Source organism: Hypomesus nipponensis, chromosome 26 (assembly GCF_054491055.1).
Source record: "Hypomesus nipponensis isolate SF chromosome 26, ASM5449105v1, whole genome shotgun sequence".
Classification (NCBI taxonomy): Eukaryota; Metazoa; Chordata; class Actinopteri; order Osmeriformes; family Osmeridae; genus Hypomesus; species Hypomesus nipponensis.
This window is the reverse complement of record NC_140386.1, coordinates 9385001-9406352: the sequence shown is the minus strand read 5'-3', so window position 1 is coordinate 9406352 and position 21352 is coordinate 9385001. Positions and strand designations below refer to the sequence as shown.

The window sequence follows — 21352 nt, the reverse complement described above, 5'->3', positions numbered from 1 at the left end:
CACACCCTCCCTCCCTCTCGCACCCTCCCTCCCTCTCACCCCCCTCTCACACCCACCTTCCCTCCCTGTCACCCCCCTCTCCCACCCTCCCTCCCTCCCTGTCACCCCCCTCTCACACCCACCTTCCCTCCCTGTCACCCCCCTCTCACACCCACCTTCCCTCCCTGTCACCCCCCTCTCACATTCTCCCTCCCTCTCATCCCTCTCTCACACCCTCCCAGTCTCCATCACTCAACCTGTCTCTCTCTCTCACTTCCTATCTTTTTGACTTCCCCTTCACGGTAGACTGCCCACTCTTTTTCTACCCATCAATCACCTGCTCTCCCCTCTCCTGTCTCTCTCTCTCTCTCTCTCTCCCCCTCTGGTCTCTCCTTGTAGCTCCGTGTGGACAAACAGAGACCAGAGGAGAGACCAGAGGAGGGGAGGAGGGGCTGGCAGAGGATGAGAGGATGCGGGAAGGGTACAGGAGGTGGAGGGTGGGGGGCACCTGCTGCTGTTAGGATGACACCTGGCATGGTCTCTCAGAAGATTAGTCAGTGCCAGGTGAGATGACCCACTGATACAGCCTGGCACATGTCAGAGAGAGGAGGAGGGGGGAAGGAGAGCGAGAACCAGACATACGAGGAGGAGGAGGAAGGATAGAAAGAGATAGAAACAGTGAGGGGAAGTAGGGGATGAGAGTGAGGGGCAGGTCAGAGAGAGGTAGAGGGAGAGGCAGGTCAGAGAGAGAGAGGCAGGTCTGAGAGAGGGGCAGGTCAGAGAGAGGTAGAGGGAGAGGCAGGTCAGAGAGAGAGAGAGGCAGGTCAGAGAGAGAGAGGCAGGTCAGAGAGTGAGGGGCAGGTCAGAGAGAGGTAGAGAGAGAGGCAGGTCAGAGAGAGGTAGAGAGAGGTAGAGGTAGACAGAGAGAGAGAGGGTCTGTGTGTGCGTGATAAGGCCAGCAGAAGGCTTCTCTGAGAAGGCGATGGCACAGTGAAGAGTTCACTGTCACTCAGGCCTGCCAGGTCTGCAGTCAACGGGTGACCTTTCTATCGTCTGCCCCCAACACGCGGCCTGACGGGTGTGACAGAGGGGCAGGGAGGAGGGGCCTCACCTGAGGCTGCGGGAGCGGGGCCGCATGGCGGGGGAGTGGCGCCCGTCCTCGTCCGTGACGCTCTCGGAGCTGAAATGCTTGGTGAGGAAGTGAAGCTCGTCCGCCGTGGGCTGGAAGGGCAGCTGGTGCAGCTTCTCCTGGGATGAACAGGACGACTGTGAGAGGCAGAGAGGGAGGGGATTACAAGGGCACGACAGCTGAGGGGCTAGCCGGCTAGCCGGGGACGGAGCGGCTAACGCTACGGCTAGTGGTATGAGGTAGTGTAGCGGCTAACGCTAGGGCTAGCGGTATGAGGTGGTGTAGCGGCTAACGCTAGGGCTAGCGGTATGAGGTGGTGTAGCGGCTAACGCTAGGGCTAGCGGTATGAGGTGGTGTAGCGGCTAACGCTAGGGCTAGCGGTATGAGGTGGTGTAGCGGCTAACGCTAGGGCTAGCGGTATGAGGTGGTGTAGAGGCTAACTGCTGATGACACAGGTGGAACAACAGAGGCTAATGACACAGTCAGCTGACTGCTGGGCTTGTGAGGCTCACCTGACACACACACACTTACCGAGACAGTGGAGCTGGGTGTGTTGGTGCCATAACCAGACGAGGGCAGAGAGGCCAGAGACCAGCGTCTGCCATCAGACCTAAGAGACAGAGAGAGAGACAGAGAGAGACAGGGAGAGACAGAGAGAGAGAGACAGACAGACAGGTGTTAAAGAGTAAGCCTTTTTCTCCAATTGCTATTGAGCAGTACATTCACACACACACACACACACACACACAGAATGGAGGACCAAGCATCACAGGATAGCAACGAGGAGTCAAGCATCCATTCTGCGGAAGAGAGTCAAAACTAAAGCGGGCCACAGAGGCAGCAGGAGAGAGGCAGCAGAGGCAGGGCCATGCGGCCGAACTCTGAACTCTGACCGGACGCCCAGCGTTCAGCCGGAACGCCCAGCGTTCAGCCGGAACGCCCAGCGTTCAGCCGGAACGCCCAGCGTCCAGCCGGAACGCCCAGCGTTCCTCCTGACAGACAGCTAAGCAAGAACCAGAAAGGTGTCTGCCATGCGCTGTGCTGCAGGACAGAGGGGTGGGTCCCAGGCTGCAGCCATGCTAGGGCGCAGGCGGTACGGAGGGTGGGGGAGGGAGGGAGGGAGGGAGGGTGGGAGGGAGGGATGGAGGGATGGAGGGAGGGGATGGAGGGAGGGAGGGAGGGAGGGAGGGAGGGAGGGAGGGAGGGAGGGAGGGAGGGAGGGAGGGAGGGAGGGAGGGAGGGAGGGAGGGAGGGAGGGAGGGAGGGAGGGAGGGAGGGGAGGAAAAGTTACCTGTCAGCCCTGTGTCCGTGGCTGCGTGGGAGAGAGGACAGTGTTAGCTAGAGAGATTCAACCAGTGTGTGTCTGCATGCGTGTGTCTAGGTGTGTGTTTATGCACGCGAATATAGGCAGGGAGTAACCATTATATTGTAACACGCCGCCTGTGGTTGTCAAATGCAGATATGGTGTCAAATCTCCTCACACCACTAGGTGTCACTGTTGCCTCACAGTCCTGGCCTCCAGCAGTGTCACTTGCACTGAGGTCACACTGGAGAGCGCTGTCTTCTTCTCTGGTCTACAGACTCTGCTTTCATCCCCGCGGTGCGCACTCTATCTCCCGATTCATCTCTCTTTGAATCCGCTCTTTAAATAAAAATCTTGACGGGGGCTTAAATCCACACAGCACATGGCCGGCTCTGAGATCAGTTCCCCTTCAGCGCCCCTGACAGGTGGGTATTAAACACGACTCTGACTCTGATCACAGGGAGCCTGTGTGTTCACCTCGCCCCCTGTTCTCTCCTGAAGACCAGCAGGTTGTTGAGAAAGGGAGAGGGTGTGGAAGGGTGTGTGTGTGGAGGTGTGTGTGTGTGTGTGTGTGTGTGTGGAGGTGTGTGTCAGAGAGAGATGGAGAGAGAGGGATGGGTATTTTGAACCCTAAACTTGACTCGATGAAGTGAGGCCATTTTGGATTCAAGCTGAGAAGCATATTGAGCCACCACCCACCTCCCTCCCCTCCCCAGAGAGCGCTGACCCCTGACCTCTGACTCCCCAGGGCTCACCTGCGTGCTGGAACGAAGGAGAAGTGTGCTGCTGTGTTGGGGGAGAAGTTCCTGGGGCTGTCCAGAGGGCTGCTCCCTGGAAGAGAGAGAGGCAAAGAGAGACAGAGAGAGAGAGAGAGAGAGAGAGAGAGAGGGAGACAGGGAAAGAGAGAGAGAGAGGGAAAGAGAGACAGAGAAAGATAATTAGTGTGATAGAGTGGTTTACCTCCCTCTCCAGCAGAGACACATCCACCACTCATTCATCATCCCAATCAGTCTGCAGGGGGGCTGTAGGTGGGGGGGCTGTCGATGGGGGTTGTGGGTGGGGGGCGGACACTTCGGATCAATTATGCAACCCCCCCCCCCCTCCCCCCCCCGCCCCCGCCCCCCTTACCCCCACGCCTATCCAGAACAGAATATGAAACATTAAATATTAATAGGAGGATAATATCTCCTGTCTGTCACTTCTGGGCCAGGGCTGGGAGTGCGGAACATGAAAGTGTGCGTGTGTGAGTGTGGAAATCAGTGTGTGTGTGTGTGTGTGGCCTGTCAGGTAGAGCCTGTTTTAATAGAGGGTGCCTCAGAGGAGCTGTTAGGGGCGTGTGGGGAGCATGCTCAGTCTGGACTGGGACACGCTGCCTGGATACAAGCTGGAATACACATCACTGAGGAGACAACCATTAATCACACTCACACACATACACTACAGGGGATTGGCATTATGCAGAACATCCCACTGAGTGTGTGTGTGTGTGTGTGTGTACAGCGTGTGTGTTCGTGTGTGTGTAAAAGCTACACAGAAGCTCATTGTATGGTAATGCACTCCAGGACTCCCTCATGTGTGACATGGAGAAGGTGTTAGAGAGTTCGACAGTGTGCGCACGCACACACACACACACAAACACACACGTACAATCCATCCACAGCACAGGGGTGTCACACGACATTAGAGGATGCTGGGAGAACGAGGCACTGCCTTTACAATGGCCTACTTTAGCACAACAAAGAAAAGCAAGTCTCACGCACACACACAGTTCAGTATGGGATTGTGTGGCAGATGAAACCAGCCAGATCAACTGACACTCCAGTCACACACGGCAGTCTGGACCAGAATTCAAAACACAGACTCAGAAAATATCCCTCTGACCTTTACCACACGAGAGCCACAGGGGAGAGAGATGGAGAGAGAGAGACAGGGAGAGAGAGAGAGACAGGGAGAGAGAGACAGGGAGAGAGAGAGAGAGAGAGAGACCGAGCCAGGGAGAGGGAGAGAGGATGGAGGGTAGGGGGGGAAACGTTGACAGAAAGCTGTGGAAGAGAACAGGAATGAAAGAAAGACGGAGGGAATCGGAGGCGAAACAGAGATCAGGATTCCACAGGAGGAGGAGGAGGAGGAAGAGTCTGGCATTTCATCAAAGATCTTTTCAGTTGAGGTTTCTCTGTCTCTCAGTTACTGAGAATATGAACACAACAAGCTGCTTCATTAGCATGTGGTGCAGAGGGGACCGGGGTCTGGTCCAGAGGAGACCAGAGCAGGGCTCTCCTGGGGGGGCTGAGACCAGAGCAGGGCTCTCCTGGGGGGGCTGAGACCGGGGAGGGGAGGGGGGTTTGATTGGATCGCTGGTGGGCATAGGACCTGGATGGGTATGCACTGTAGACTGGTGGACCTGTTGCCAAGGCAACAAAATATCCGCAGCATATGAGTGTGGGGCTGGAAAGAGAGAGGAAAAGAGAGACAGATCTCCCCTCCCTCCCTCCATCAGTAGGACAGAAGCTCTGCCACCCAGAGGGAGATTAGCAGTGAATGAGGTAGCTGCCTCCATGGTGACACAGGCATTCACTGCAAACATCATCTAGTTTCACGGGCCCCAAAACCACTGGAACCCATTTGTGTGTGTGTGTGTGTGTGTGCGTGTGTGTGTGTGTACGTTGCCACAAATGGCCAACAAAAGAGACAGGCCAATGACAGCTCATAAAAAAAGGCAAGGTTGCAAATGTTTCCTGTGTGTGTGTGTGTGTGTGTGCACGCCTGTGTGTGTGTTTGAGAATGTGTGCACTGTGACTGACAGGCTATACAGTTTCATTATTGCCCGTTGAGGAAATGAGATTTGTGTGATTACATCTCCTCAAATGTCACCTAGCTGTGTGTGTGTGTGTGTGTGGTGGTCATATGGCTTCACAAGCTGTTGAAGGAGAGCTCCAGCGAACCTGTCAAATCACATTAAGCTGTGGTATCAAGACCGGGGATTTAAACAGGCCAACAGGATCTCGCTCCAACACAGACTAAACACACACACACGGTGGGAACAACAAGATGTGTGTGTGTGTGTGCGCCTGTGTGTGTGTGTGTGTGTGTGTGTGCCTGTGTGTGTTTAGAGGGTGAGTGACAGGGCCCGCTGGCCTTCTGGCAGGTAGCCATGTCATCGCTTGGTGGCTGTCATCATATGTGGGCGTTTCTGGATCTCTGCGCACACACACACACCACCACCACTACACACACACACACACCACCACCACTACACACACACACACCACCACCACTACACACACACACACCACCACCACTACACACACACACACACACACACACACACACACATCTTACCAGGGTGTCCATGTAGTGGTGAGTGAGGTCTGGGCAGGGTGGGAGAAGTGCTGGACGTGACAATCAGACTCTTCCGGTTGCTGGTCCGACAACTGCAGAGAGAACACACACACGACACGTGGTTAGCATGTTAGCATGTCCAGCAGGAGTACAGTGAACCTGCAGCCTGCTGGGATACAAACATACACTTGAGAGAAGAATCAAGGATTCAAATAAGGAATCAAGGATTCAAATAAGGAATCAAGGATTCGCGAAGAGAGTCAAGGAGCTCGTACTGAACAGGGAAGCTGGAAACCTGCTACTGTGGACTTTGTACCGTGCTGGCACAGTCTCCTAGCAACACCTCCAGATCCTCTGTGTACAAGGCTGCTCTAGACAGGCTCTGTCAGCTGCTCTGGAGTCTGCAGGGGTCAGAGGTCGAGCAGCCAGCTGACAGTCCAACACAGGCAGGATAGAGGTCACTACACACCAGCTGACAGTGCAGCACAGGCAGGATAGAGGTCACTACAGAGCAGCAGACAGTGCAGCACAGGCAGGGTAGAGGTAACTACAGACCTCGTTAAGTTGTCAGTGTTTCAGTCGGGGTCTGCAGACACACACACACTGCCCTCAGTCTGCACACACACACACGCACACACACACTGCCCTCAGTCTGCACTGGGAGAGCTGAGGGAGGGTGTGGGCGTGGGGTTGATTAGAGAGAGAGAGAAATATATAGATAAATAAAGAGAAAGTTAGAAAGAGAGAGAGACAGAACATGGGTTTTGCTTGCTTGTGGTCTTGCTACTTTATGGAGCTATCTGCGTTGCTGTTATTCCTCCAAAAGATGTTTCGTATACCTGCCCAGCTCTGGCCTTGGATCCACAAGTGTGTGTGTGTGTTTTAAGAGAGAGCTCTTGGTATGCAGACCTGGTGAGGTGTCTAGGCCGGAGGCAACAACTAGGTAGAGCACAGATGAGGAAGGAGCTGATGTAAACACCAGAGAGAAGCAGGGAGGGAGAGAGAGAGACAGAGGGAGAGAGAGAGACAGAGAGAGAGAGAGAGAGAGAGAGAGAGGAGAGAGAGAGAGAGACAGAGAGAGAGGGACACAGAGAGAGAGAGAGAGAGAGAGAGAGAGAGAGAGAGAGAGAGAGAGAGAGAGAGAGAGAGAGAGAGAGAGGAGAAAGTGTGTGGTTCTTCATGTGTGTGTGTGTGTGTGTCCGTCCTTGCCCTTTCCTGTCCTCCAGCATCACTCACACTATTTAAACAGGAGGCTAGTTTTGCTCTGTCTGAAGGTATCGATCCCCCTCTCCCCTCCTCTCTCCTCCTTGACCTGTGTGGATTCTCTTTATTTTAAGCCTCATTCCAGGCCTTCCAGATGGATGAGTGACCCAGACGGTGGTGCTCTTCAGATGGCCATGCCAGGGTCCTGTATGCCTGCCCCCCACAAAGTCCACACCCACTCCAGAGGGCTGGAAGGCTAGCCCGGCTCCTTGGCACTCCTTGCTAGCAGACGTCTATGCGTAATTGCAGCGCCGGCGTGTTAATTGGTGCGTCTCATCCGCCAACGATAATTACGCCCTCTCTCCTCTCTCTCCTCTGGGCTGAGGGTGGGCTCTCTCTCCCCTCTCTCCTCTGGGCTGAGGGTGGGCTCTCTCTCCCCTCTCTCCTCTGGGCTGAGGGTGGGCTCTCTCCCCTCTCTCCTCTGGGCTGAGGGTGGGCTCTCTCCCCTCTCCCCTCTGGGCTGAGGGTGGGCTCTCTCTCTCTCCCCTCTCTCCTCTGGGCTGAGGGTGGGCTCTCTCTCTCTCCTCTGGGCTGAGGGTGGGCTCTCTCTCTCTCCCCTCTGGGCTGAGGGTGGGCTCTCTCTCTCTCCCCTCTCCCCTCTCCCCTCTGGGCTGAGGGTGGGCTCTCTCTCTCTCCCCTCTGGGCTGAGGGTGGGCTCTCTCTCTCTCCCCTCTCCCCTCTCCCCTCTGGGCTGAGGGTGGGCTCTCTCCCCTCTCTCCTCTGGGCTGAGGGTGGGCTCTCTCTCTCCCCTCTCTCCTCTGGGCTGAGGGTGGGCTCTCTCTCTCCCCTCTCTCCTCTGGGCTGAGGGTGGGCTCTCTCTCTCCCCTCTCCCCTCTCCCCTCTGGGCTGAGGGTGGGCTCTCTCCCCTCTCCCCTCTGGGCTGAGGGTGGGCTCTCTCCCCTCTCTCCTCTGGGCTGAGGGTGGGCTCTCTGTCTCTGCTGAGCGTGGCGGCTGCAGCTGATATGAAGAAGTACAGGGCAGAGCCAGGTGGCCTGTCACTCACACACACACTGTCACACACACACACACACACTGTCACACACACACACACACACACACACACACACACACACACACACTGTCACACCCCTGTACTCAACACCATGTCTCATCTGCTCCCGTTGAGAGGAGGGGGGTGGAGACTACAATTTTTTTGCGATATGGGGCTGTGTTTTTGTTTGTATATGGCTGTCATTCAGAGCTCTGAGTCTCTGTGTGAGTGTGTGTGCGTGCGTGTGCGTGTGTGTGAGGCTTGTCAGTGCATTCTCACACCCGTGTGGCTCATGTCTCAAGTTGCTCTGCCAGGCACAAACCCAGAACACTGTGTACCTCAGCATCAACACGCACACGCACGCACGCACACAGCCAACTTAGTAAAGTGTAAGTATGAGTGCATCCAGTGGCAGGCATACGCAGCAAGCCAGGAGGAGCCCTGAGCTTAGAGGGGGGAAGGAGGCTGGGTTATTCACTGTGTCATTATGATCATGGGGCACTGTCACAGAGCTGCACACACACACACACAGAAACAACACAACCTGTTCTGCCCACTCATCTTTCAAGGCAGCACAACATTGTTGCTATGCCAGGTCTCTACTCCTCCCTCCGTCTCCACCCTCCCCTCCCTCTCTCTCTGTCTGTCTCCCTCCTCCTCTCTCTCTCCCTCTCTCTCTCTCTCCCTCTCTCTGTCTCCCTCTCCACCCTTCCCTCCCTCTCCACCCTCCCCTCCCTCTCCCTCTGTCTGTCTGTCTCCCTCCCTCCCCCTCTCCCTCTTTCTGTCTCCCTCTCCACCCTCCCCTCCCTCCCTCTCCCTGTCTGTCTCTCTTGCCTCCCTCCTTCTCCAAACAATGCAAGGCACACAGAGAAAGCTGTATAGACGATGAAAGCAGTGTTTGAGAGAGTGTGTGTGTTTGTGAGTGTGTGTGTGTGTGTGTGTGTTGTGTGTGCATTCTGCAACACTTTCAGTTATTAACTGGGAGGGAGAAAATTGCTGCTTGGAACTGATAAGTGCAGCTCTGTCTCCTGACTGAACAAACTGCTTCTCTTTTGTCAATACTAGAGAGAGAGGGAGAGACAGAGTGACTATGAGAGAGAGAGAGAGAGAGACAGAGGAAGAGGTGAGATATAGAGAGAGAGAAAGAAAGAGGGGGAGAGAGAGAGAGCAAGAGAGGGAGATCAAAAGTAAGAGAGAGAGGTGGGGCTCAACTGTGGTTGCAACAACCTTCATCATCATCGTCATCACCACCACCACCACCACCACCACCACCATCACCATCACCATCACCATCACCATCACCATCATCATCGTGTCTCTATCTATATAAACCAAAGGTCCTCCTGCATGTGCAACACACACACAGACAGAACACCTAACACACACACACACACACACACAGACAGAACACCTAACACACACACACACACACAGACAGAACACCTAACACACACACACACAGCGATGCCCTGGAGGATGCAGACCGATGATAAACACACACACACACCCCCAGCATGCCTCCTATTAACCATCACAAGACCGGCAAACGTAGTTAGCTGACCTTCACCTCCCACCAGATTCTAAAGAACCTCCAGCCATGCAGAGAGACCAGGAGGACCAGGGAGGGGGAAGCAGCCATGCAGAGAGACCAGGAGGACCAGGGAGGGGGAAGCAGCCATGCAGAGAGACCAGGAGGACCAGGGAGGGGGAAGCAGCCATGCAGAGAGACCAGGAGGACCAGGGAGGGGGAAGCAGCCATGCAGAGAGACCAGGAGGACCAGGGAGGGGGAAGCAGCCATGCAGAGAGACCAGGAGGACCAGGGAGGGGGAAGCAGCCATGCAGAGAGACCAGGAGGACCAGGGAGGGGGAGGCAGCCATGCAGAGAGACCAGGAGGACCAGGGAGGGGGAAGCAGCCATGCAGAGAGACCAGGAGGACCAGGGAGGGGGAAGCAGCCATGCAGAGAGACCAGGAGGACCAGGGAGGGGGAAGCAGCCATGCAGAGAGACCAGGAGGACCAGGGAGGGGGAAGCAGCCATGCAGAGAGACCAGGAGGACCAGGGAGGGGGAAGCAGCCATGCAGAGAGACCAGGAGGACCAGGGAGGGGGGAGAGGAGGAGGAACAGGCATGGAGGTGGAGAAAGGAGAGATGACACAGAGAGAAACACCGGTAAATGAAGGATACGGGGCGGGAGGAGTAAAGAAGGATAGAAAGAGAGGGGAGAGAGAGGAGAACCTGAGGGAGACAGAGAGAGAGACAGAGAGAGACAGCAGGAGAGACAGAGAGGGAGAGAGACAGAGAGAGACAGCAGGAGAGACAGAGAGGGAGAGAGACAGAGAGAGACATGGCAGGAGAGACATAGGGAGAGACAGAGAGAGACACTGCAGGAGAGACAGAGAGGGACAGAGAGAGACAGAGAGAGAGAGAGACATGGCAGGAGAGACAGAGAGGGAGAGACAGAGAGAGACACTGCAGGAAAGACAGAGAGACGTCAGGAGACAGAGAGAGAGGAGACAGGGCGGAGGCGTGGTAGCTACCTCTTGGATCGGCGTAGCATGCTCCGCTCCGGCAGGGAGAAATTGGAGAGCACGGTCCAGAAAGAGTCAGACATGGCAGCACGCACACACACACATGGCTAAGACACCGCCAGGGAGCCAACACACACGTACGTAGAGAGAGAAAGAGAGAGACGATGTGACTCGCGGGCTGTCGCTAACGCTGTTAGCTCGCTGCTGCTTCTCTCCATCTGTGACACCAGTCAGGGTGTGTGTGTGCTCTCCCTCTCCCTCTCCCCCTCCCCCTCCCTTTCCCCCTCTCCCTCTCTCTCCCCCTCCCTCCCTCTCTCTCTCTCCCTCTCTCTCTCTCCCTCTCTCCCCCTCTCCCTCTCTCTCCCCCCCCCGCTCTCTCTCTGTCTCTCTCTGTCCTAGTTGCTCTCTCTTCTCTACCCCTCCCTCTCAATCTCTCATTTACACACCACTCTCTTCACTCTCTCCTCCCTTCCACCTCCACTTTACCATGATTCTCTACCTCCCCTCTTCTTACCTCCCTCCCTCCGGCTGCTTGACCAGCCTCACGCTAAGAGGAACACCTTTGAAGGTGCAGCTTGCTGGAAACACAGCTTTTGACTCAACAAGTAACAATAAGGTTGGCAGGCACTGTGTGTGTGTGCTTGGTTAGCTCAGGGGGGCAGTGAGGTGTGATGACAGGATCACCTTGGACTGGCCCACACCCAGGGCATCATGGGATACCTCAGGGAGGACTTGCATGGGGTCAGAAGGAGAGAGAGAGACACACACAGAGACAGAGAGAGACAGAGACAGAGACAGAGAGAGAGAGAGAGAGAGAGAGAGAGAAAGAGACATGGATGGCGGGGAAATCCTCTGAGCAAGGTTTTATGAGGGAAGTCACTGTCCAAGTGACACAAACACACACACACACCTGTCGGTTAACGCCAGAGCACCTGGTCTGCTCTGTGCTGGGATTAGAGTCATCTGATGGGACAACAGGATAGGGATCAAGAGAAATGCATGTGCGCCCACACACACACACACACACACACGACTGCAGCCTGTTCATCCAGTCTTCCACCATCCCGGCTGCTCTTTGAAGCAGTTTGTTTCAAACGCTTCTCACGCTGAAACAGCTGGACCACTGTCCATCTGACACACACTGAACTTCACATGCAGCTGAATGGCTGTTTTAACACACACACACACACACACACACACACACAGGCAAACTTCAAGTGTAAAGGTCAGTGGGATGATTTGGAATGGGGGGGGGGGGGGGGGAAACTACTACACACGTAGATCCTTCCGTGTATCTTCAGGCAGTGCGAGTAGTGACACACACGCACGCACACGCGAGGCACAGGGGCTTACCTCCAGAGGAAGGGGTCGCCCCCCTGGTGGATGGGGGCTGAGAGAGGGCCGTCAGGGGAGGGGGAGCAAGGGAGGAGGGGGGGCTGGGAGGAGGGGGGGAAGGACGTAGGGGACAGCAGGTGCTGGAGGAGACTGCTGTTGCCATGGCAGCGGTGCTGAGCGGCCGGCCAGATTCTACGGGGGGGGGGGGGGGGGGAGGAGGAGTGAAAGATGGAGGAGAGGGATGGAAGGACGAAGGATGGATGAGAGTGCAACCATGTTTGAGCAAAAACACTGTGTGTGTGTGTGTGTGTGTGTGTCAGAAAATGATGCCATAGCAACAAAAACATGTTTAGGTTCATAAACATGACCGATACCCTTCCAGCACAAACTATGTTCACCACCACCGTCTGTCTGGGTGCCGCTTCCCAAGACCCGCCCCACAGCCCCCCTGCCCCCACACCAGGCTGCCCCCCTGCCAGACTGGCAGACTGGCACAGGCTGGAGAGGGGGCACACAGGGTATGGAGCGGCCAGATGGCTCTGGGCTGCGGCAGTGTGTGTGTGTGTGTGTGGTGACCTGCTATTTGGAATGTCCACTGGGTCAAACTTCCTCCCTCCAGCTGATGAAGGGGTCCCTCCTTACCTTATCAGTTTTCCACTGAACCAGAGTGCTGAGTGTGTCAGTGTGCAGGGTGTGTGTGTGTCAGTGTGCAGGGTGTGTGTGTGTGTGTGTGTGTGTCAGTGTGCAGGGTGTGTGTGTGTGTGTCAGTGTGCAGGGTGTGTGTGTGTGTCAGTGTGCAGGGTGTGTGTGTGTCAGTGTGCAGGGTGTGTGTGTAAGCTGAGATGCTGCCTGGCCCTGTCAATCACGTTTCAGTTTCATATCCAAACCAACTACAAACACACACAAACACACACAAACACACACACACAAACACTACAGCTTTGGTCATGTTTACGAACCTGCTCTGAAGATGCTGGTATAGTGTGTCTTTTATGGAACAGAAACACAGACAGGCAGACAGACAGACAGAGACAAACAGACAGACAGACAGGCAGGCAGGCAGACAGACAGAGACAAACAGACAGACACAGACAGACAGACAGACAGACAGACAGACAGACAGACAGGCAGGCAGGCAGGCAGACAGACAGACAGGCAGGCAGACAGACAGAGACAAACAGACAGACACAGACAGACAGACAGACAGACAGGCAGGCAGGCAGGAAGGCAGGCAGACAGACACAGGCAGACAGACAGGACTGGTGTATCATGTCTCTTACTGGATCCGCAGGTTAGGAGCTCCTTGTCTCTCCTTCATTCTCTTCATGTCTCCGTGGAAACGCTCACAAGGGGAGGGGCGGGCTGGACGGTGACATCACCTGTCCGTCAAAGCCATGCTGGCCAATGAGCTTCCTCGGGTCTCAAGAAGCCACTATTAAACCGCTGCGGCTAGACCAGCTTACGAGTCACAGAGATGAGTTACGGCCGTGTGCTTTAGTCCACTGAGCAGCTGAATGTGACTGCATAGCACCTGTGCTCTGATTCAGCACACACACAAATATCTAGGGTAGCGTGTTCTGGACTATACCCAGGAGAGCACAGGCCTGCTTAGTCATACACACACTGTGTGTGTGTGTGTGTGTGTGTGTGTGTTACAAGCCAGTCTGAGGAAAACAGACAAACAACTCCCTGTAAAATCCCAGTGTTTGGAAACTTCCAGTAGAATTAATTCCAACGTCCCTTTAGAAGTATCTGTCGAACAGCCAGACCGAGCCCAGAAGAGCGTGCCCACGCGCAAACATGAATCCTCCAGCATCGGTTAAGAGGTGCCAAGCCTGTCAATGTTTCCCCAGGCAGCGGGCTCCAAACGTGGGAAGGAATGATCTGAGAGCTCCCTGGCTCCTGGAGCTCTGTAGTCCAGACCCTCTATAGGAGCCACGCTGCTGACTGACTGGGCTCGTACTCAACCAGCAGAAGTCCCTTTAACACACACACGCCACAGCTCACAGTCCACGCCCCCTCTGACAGGGTCAGGGGATTCTCATATTATCACAAGACCCAGAGGGAAGTGCAGCTGTCACCCTTACCTTAACCCTCCACAAGCCCTCTCTCTCCCTCTCTCTCCCCCCCCCCCCCCCTTGTCCCCAATATTCGTTCCTGGAATCATCGGTGTCCCCTGGCAAGCGAGTCTGACTCACCCGTCCCAATACTAACAGCAGAACAATAGCCTGGCCCATAAGAGCTAGCGCCGGTGCTAACAGCCAGCGCTAGCTAGCATCGGGCCGCTAATCCACAGTGATTAGCGGAGTGACGTGCGTCAACCACGAGACATGAGGATGTCATTAGAGACAACACTGGATCTGTACTTCCTATAAACATCCGTCCCAGAAATATGTTGGCGCGTGCGTGCTGTCTGTCTGCTAGTTCATGCGTCAGTGCTGGATGGGTTTGCGTACATAGACAGAACAGAGAGAGAGAAAGAGAGACAGAGACAGACAGAGAGACAGAGAGAGACAGAGAGAGACCAAAGGACAGACAGATGCAGAAAGGCAGAAGGAGAAAGGCGTAGTGAGGGTTTCAGTTCCAGAGAGAGAGCATCTAGATAGGATGGCTGGACTTGTAGTGCAGCCGCCCAGCTAGAGCCTGCCTTAATGAGGCTGTCACCCTGGGGTAGGGCTTACAACTGGACTTCTGAGCTCCCTCCCTCTCCCCCTCTCCCTCTGTCCCTGTCTCTCTCTCCCTCCCTCCCTCTCCCTCTCTCTCCCTCTCTCTTCCTTTCCCCCTCCCTCCCTCTTCCTCTCCCCCTCCCCTTCTTTCTCCCTCTCTATCTCTCTCACACAGGGAGGAAACTCTCTGACCCTGCTGCCAAACCACTGCCTTTAATCTCTAAGTTCATTTAATGCACCTTACCTACCAGTACATCCACTCTCCCAAGCCCCCCCCCCCTCCACACACACACACACACACCTGGAGACACTGAAGAGTCTTTCATGAGGCAGGCGGAGTGAAATGAGAGGTCCAGGTTAGCTGTTTGTTCGTTTTTGGATTACTTTTTCTGGGCAGAGGTAAGTCTGTGCCTGGGACGAGGTTATTAATAGGCCTGTAGCAACCACAGTGAGATGCTCAGCTGTTACTACACACACACACACACACACACACACACACACACACGCAAGCACGTATGGACAATGACAAAAGCACGCACATGCATACAGTACATTCAGAAGAACACACACAAACCTTCACACAAATGCCTCCACACACACACACACACACACAGGGAAGTAAACAGCTTTTCTGCCTATTTCAGTGCCTATTTCTGGGTGTGTGTGTGTGTGTGTGTGTAGGAGAGAGAGAGTAGGAGACTATTCAAACCATCTCTCCCTCTTTCTCATCTATAATTCATCTTCACAAATCACACAAATCAGTCTATTCCTCTTTCAATTCTTCTCTCCAACCTCCCCACAACTGGTTGTTTTTCTTTCTTTCTTTCTCCATCCATCCTGCCTGCCTCATTCTCTCTCTCTTTCTCGCTCTCTCTTTTGGAATGCCAGAAACGTAATTTCCCCCAGGAAAGTCTTAGGATGATGGTGTGACTGTAGCATGTTACCCAACACTAAATCTAAACCACATGTTCTGCTGGGAGCTGGTTTGAACTTGTCAAAACTGAGGCTGACCAAAACTTGAACTCAAGCAAAGAGAAACTCTCTCTCTCTTTCTCCCCCTCCCTCCCTCCCTCCCTCCCTCCCTCCCTCCCTCCCTCCCTCCCCCCCCCCCCCCCCCCCTCTCCCTCCCTCCCTCCCTCCCTCCCTCCCTCCCTCCCTCCCTCCCTCCCTCCCTCCCTCCCTCCCTCCCTCCCTCCCTCCCTCCCTCCCCCGCCCCCAGTGGGCTTCTCAGGGTCATGTCCTGGGGTCTCACCTGCACCCTGTTCAGTGTGGAGCTCTAGAACCTTGACCTTTGACACCCGGGCAGGGCAGATACCCCATCACTATCGCCCTGCCTGGGAGGGGTGGAGGGGTGGGGAGACAGTGGGTGGAGGTGTTGGGGGTGAGGGGTGGGGAGAAAGTCGGGTACTTACAAGCTGCCCCTCCTGGGAAGACTTAGCTCCTTCTGAAAGACAGAGACAGAAAGCAGTTTTAGTTTTCGGTCTGACATGCGTTTAGAAAACATGGCGTCCACGAGACTAGCTGGCGTAATGACAAAGGATATCCACCAGGTGGCAACATAACGCCGCCGTGAATGAGACGCTTTTTCAATGTTGCACAACTCGAGTGTTTCACACAGTTCATACAGCGTTTCAGATGCAGCGATTCCACGGAGTTTAAAACAACAGCGTGTGACAGTGCTCCATGATATCAACAATACAATCTTAGACATCCGCTGCAGAGAGGCAGAGTGGCGTTCCTACTGTCGTCCACTAGGGGGCAGTGTGGGCGGCCCCAGGCCAGGTTGTGTTGATCGTAGGGGAGAGATGAGCACAGATCTGACTGAGAAGCACTGACACAGTACTTTTCCACTCATGAACCATCTGGTGCAAATACACCATTTATCATCATGACTAAACAAACCTGTGTGTGTGTGTCTTTGTGTGTGTGTGTGAGTGTATGTGCATACAGCTGGTTTGGAAAGAACAGACAGTCAGCTCTAGTAACAACGAAAGCAGTCTGTTAGCTAGGACTGTGGGACCAGAACCTCCATTAGAATGTCTGTTTACTCGCTGGTCCACACACACACACACACACACACACACACACACACACACACACACACACACACACACACACACACACACACACACACACACACACACACACACACACACACACACACACACACAGGAGGGTGTGGAGGTGTTTCCTGAGGAGAGCAGGTATCTGCAGCCTAGCCTAGCATGAGACCCCCCCGGTTCCTGTTCTGCTGGTTTTAGTTCAGCTGGTTCCTGTTCTGCTGGATGTAGTGAAGATCCAGCAGAACCTGCTTTCCTTTCGACCCATGGTTAGGGACCAAGTGGGGTTTGTGTACTGGGATTTTATGTTTGTTATATTTTAACTTGATGCCTTTTTTAGGGTTGTATAGCCTTTTCAGTCTGGCAAGGGGAAACTAGCCTTTTGGCTGTAATTGGGTAATTGGGACATTTACGTTTTAATGTTCATTAATGTACACTGTCCCTCTTGATAAAATACATTGAAATTGAAATGAGCTCAGCCTACAAGCGCACGTGTATGTGTCTCTGTATGTACATAGATGTGTCTCTCTGGGTGTGTGTGTGTGTGTGTGTCTACCTCCGTGTGTGTGTGCTCCAGTGAGTCAGCGAACCTAGACGCTAGACGCCCCCCCCCCCCCCCCCCCCCAGTCTCAGGTCTGTGATCTTATCAAGGGGTCCAGAACAGGAGCAGAACCAGACTAACGTCATTACAGCACATCCTCTCCAGTCTCCCAGCCTGCAGCCACACGCTGATCCCATTAGCCTCGCTAACGCCATGAAGCACAGCTAGACAGCCCTCCTCAGGCCTGCACACCCACACACAGAGACCAGATGATGGGGTAACCCTAACAATGGAGCGCTGTGGCTTAGCACTATAGCATCACTCTGTGGCTTAGCACTATAGCATCACTCTGTGGCTTAGCACTATAGCATCACTCTGTGGCTTAGCACTATAGCATCACTCTGTGGCTTAGCACTATAGCATCACTCTGTGGCTTAGCACTATAGCATCACTCTGTGGCTTAGCACTATAGCATCACTCTGTGGCTTAGCACTATAGCATCACTCTGTGGCTTAGCACTATAGCATCACACAGTGGCTTAGCACTACAGCATCACTCTGTGGCTTAGCACTATAGCATCACTCTGTGGCTTAGCACTATAGCATCACTCTGTGGCTTAGCACTATAGCATCACTCTGTGGCTTAGCACTATAGCATCACTCTGTGGCTTAGCACTATAGCATCACTCTGTGGCTTAGCACTATAGCATTACTCTGTGGCTTAGCACTATAGCATCACTCTGTGGCTTAGCACTATAGCATCACTCTGTGGCTTACTGGCGGTGGAACTTGATTTAGCTCGTTTAGCGTGACACAGCTAATAGCAGAGTGGGGCAGAGCGGTCTTTTATTGTTGAGGGAGAGTGGGAGGGAAAAGAGGAACGTGGAGAGAGGGAGAACAGATCGGTGGAGAGCGAAAGATGGGGTGAGGGGGAGAGGAAAGGAGGAGAGAGAGAGAGGGAGAAGGTATGGGGTGAGGAAGGGAGAGAGGAGAGAGAGGGAGAAGGTATGGGGTGAGGGGGAGAGAGGAGAGAAGGTATGGGGTGAGGAAAGGAGAGAGAGGAGAGAGAGGGAGAAGGTATGGGGTGAGGAAAGGAGAGAGGAGAGAGAGGGAGAAGGTATGGGGTGAGGAAAGAGAGAGGAGAGAGAGGGGAAAATATATAGGGTGAGGAAAGGAGAGAGGAGAGAGGGGGAAGGTATGGGGTGAGGAAGGGAGAGAGGAGAGAGAGGGAGAAGGTATGGGGTGAGGAAAGGAGAGAGGGGGAAGGTATGGGGTTAGGAAAGGAGAGAGGAGAGAGAGGGAGAAGGGCTGGTTTTGCCTTCCACCCACGCACCGTCCTGTAATGTGAAAAGATGGCTCATAGCATCTCTCCATTAAAAGGTTGATTGCATTAGGCCAGTGCTTGGTGTGTGTGTGTGTGAGTGTGGCTCGGCTGCAGCTGCCCATCATGCTTAAGGGTCCCGTTCACCTTTTCCTCCAACCCCCTACGAGACAGCATAATACCCAGAATCCCCCGTGACACACACGGTTTGACATGCAGTTTCAAAGGCGCAGCGATGATGAAATTAGCCAGAGTGACAGTTTGGATGGGTCCCGCCTCACAGAAGGCCAAAAGCAATCTGCCCAATGGAACACAAGCATCAATATCCCTGGACAGCCAGCCATTCAGCATGACGTCGAGGAGAAAAGAGAGAGAGAGAGAGAGAGAGAGAGAGAGAGAGAGAGAGAGAGAGAGAGAGAGAGAGAGAGAGAGAGAGAGAGAGAGAGAGAGAGAGAGAGAGAGAGAGAGAGAGAGAGAGAGAGAGAGAGAGAGAGAGAGAGAGAGAGAGAGAGAGAGAGAGAGAGAGAGAGAGAGAGAGAGAGAGAGAGAGAGAGAGAGAGAGAGAGAGAGAGAGAGAGAGAGAGAGAGAGAGAGAGAGAGAGAGAGAGAGAGAGAGAGAGAGAGAGAGAGAGAGAGAGAGAGAGAGAGAGAGAGAGAGAGAGAGAGAGAGAGAGAGAGAGAGAGAGAGAGAGAGAGAGAGAGAGAGAGAGAGAGAGAGAGAGAGAGAGAGAGAGAGAGAGAGAGAGAGAGAGAGAGAGAGAGAGAGAGAGAGAGAGAGAGAGAGAGAGAGAGAGAGAGAGAGAGAGAGAGAGAGAGAGTGAGTGAGTGAGTGAGTGAGTGAGTGAGTGAGTGAGTGAGTGAGTGAGTGAGTGAGAGAGAGAGAGAGAGAGAGAGAGAGAGAGAGAGAGAGAGAGAGAGAGAGAGAGAGAGAGAGAGAGAGAGAGAGAGAGAGAGAGAGAGAGTGAGTGAGTGAGTGAGTGAGTGAGAGAGAGAGAGAGAGAGAGAGAGAGAGAGAGAGAGAGAGAGAGAGAGAGAGAGAGAGAGACAGAGAGAGAAAGAGGGAGGAGTGTAGACAGACAGAGCGGGGGAAAGGATGGAAATGTAATTAGAGTGATGGAGAACGTGGTGGACATGAGGGCTGTACCACATGGTACACCATCCTACACACACACACACACACAACCAGAAACTAGAAATGTAAACAAAGTAGACAGACAGACTACAGCCCGGAACAATACATTCGACCAGTGCATGTAAATAACTCATATCATACATCCATGTGCGGGGCCCCCAGCGTCTGTGCCCCAGCGTCTGTGCCCCAGCAGCAGAGCCTCATCCCTGGGTTGAAGGGCCCACTGCAGCCCCTGACAGACAGCTGGGACTTGGAGCTCCGACCCCCTGCCAGCCAGACTGACAGGCCGTGCCGTGCCAGGCCGGGCCGTGCCAGCTAGGACCACAGAGACCTGGCAGAGAGCACTCCCTCTGAGAGGGGGGAGACAGACAGACAGACAGGTGTGTGTGTGTCCTGTGTGTGTGTGTGTGTGTGTTGACTGCAGAGTGGCCAACTGAAGAGGACAGGGCAGGGGGATTAATCCCATGGAATTGCTTGGCAGAGGATCACACACACACGCGCAAACACACACACACGAGCAAACACACAAGGTAGGACAGAAAGAAGGTGCAGGGCTGCCAATGACTTTCATTTGTCCTGCCACACACACACACACACACACACACACACACACCAAACGCAGGAATCATTATGTTAAACACTTAATCATTTGCCAATGCATTGAGGAACAAACAAATCACAAACACACACAAAGAACACTCAAACCCACACAGTTGGGTGTTTAGGACACCGATGGCAAGAATCCTTTATTGATGACAGGACGGCCGTGTCATAATGATGTGTTTCAGCTGTGCTACAACATGCAGTTAACACACACACACACACACACTCCCAAAGCAATTTCCTAAGACGCAGCATTCATTAATATTACAAACACATGACGTGGGGGTCACACTGCCTTCACACACACCACAACAACAAAGAGATTTCAAAGTTTCTTGCATAAATGCAAGAAACACACACTTGTACAAACACACACATTTTCTTTTGAACTCTCCCTGGCTGCGCTGGTGTTTCTGTAGGCTAACTCACAAGCAGCGCTTATCAGGCTGGTACAATCCGTGGTCACAGTCCAGGATTTGTGTTTACAGAGTTCTAGAATGAGCCACGGGACTGTTAGCATGCTAGACTACCAGTTAGCATGCTAGACTACCAGTTAGCATGCTAGACTACCAGTTAGCATGCTAGACTACCAGTTAGCATGCTAGACTACCAGTTAGCTGTAAGGTAATGGGATTGAGTAGCACTGCTAATGAGATGACATGCTGGGCTACTGCTTGGGGAACCTGTTTTCTCACATTGACTCCTTCCTGATAGCAGGTACTTTAGGGGCCCGGAACATTCCATAACAGAGAGACAGAAAGAGAGAGACAGAGAGAGAGAGAGAAACACAGAAAGAGAGAGAGAGACAGAGAGAGAGAGAGGTGGGGGCTCTAATGATGTGAGGTATGGGAAAATCTGACTGAAGTTAAAAAGTGTGTGTGTGTGAAAGAGAGAGAGAGAGTGTAGGTGTGCGCTCACTGTGAGCCTGAGCCAACCCCTGCATATCTAATGACCTGAGAGACAACGAGGCGTTAACAGATTGTCGTCATCTCCCTGATCCAGATAACTGTGCCACTCTGGGAGGTGGGAGAACTGGGGTACAAGCTGCATACTGTCAGCCCTCTGCTGCTGAGAACCAGGACTGAGCTTTCATGAGGACAGGGCTGGATGGATGGAGGAGGGTGGATGGATGAGGGTGGATGAGGGTGGATGGATGGAAGGA

The 21352-nt window shown here is 53.8% G+C and overlaps 1 protein-coding gene across 7 annotated transcripts in view; it reads right to left on the bottom strand.

Annotated features, from left to right (window-relative positions):
* Positions 1-21352, bottom strand: part of mast2 (microtubule associated serine/threonine kinase 2) — a 96857-nt gene that overhangs the window by 24927 nt on the left and 50578 nt on the right. For 3 of the 7 annotated variants that reach the window (XM_084692360.1, XM_084692359.1, XM_084692363.1), the window contains 6 exons: positions 15947-15978; positions 5751-5842; positions 3167-3242; positions 2400-2420; positions 1640-1718; positions 1091-1245 (listed from right to left, as the gene is read on the bottom strand). In XM_084692360.1, the coding sequence (XP_084548486.1) occupies positions 1091-1245; positions 1640-1718; positions 2400-2420; positions 3167-3242; positions 5751-5842; positions 15947-15978 (455 nt within the window). Of the gene's footprint in view, positions 1-1090; positions 1246-1639; positions 1719-2399; positions 2421-3166; positions 3243-5750; positions 5843-11886; positions 12061-13148; positions 13932-15946; positions 15979-21352 lie in introns of those variants that run through there. The other 4 variants (XM_084692361.1, XM_084692365.1, XM_084692362.1 and 1 more) reach the window with 3 other exon arrangements.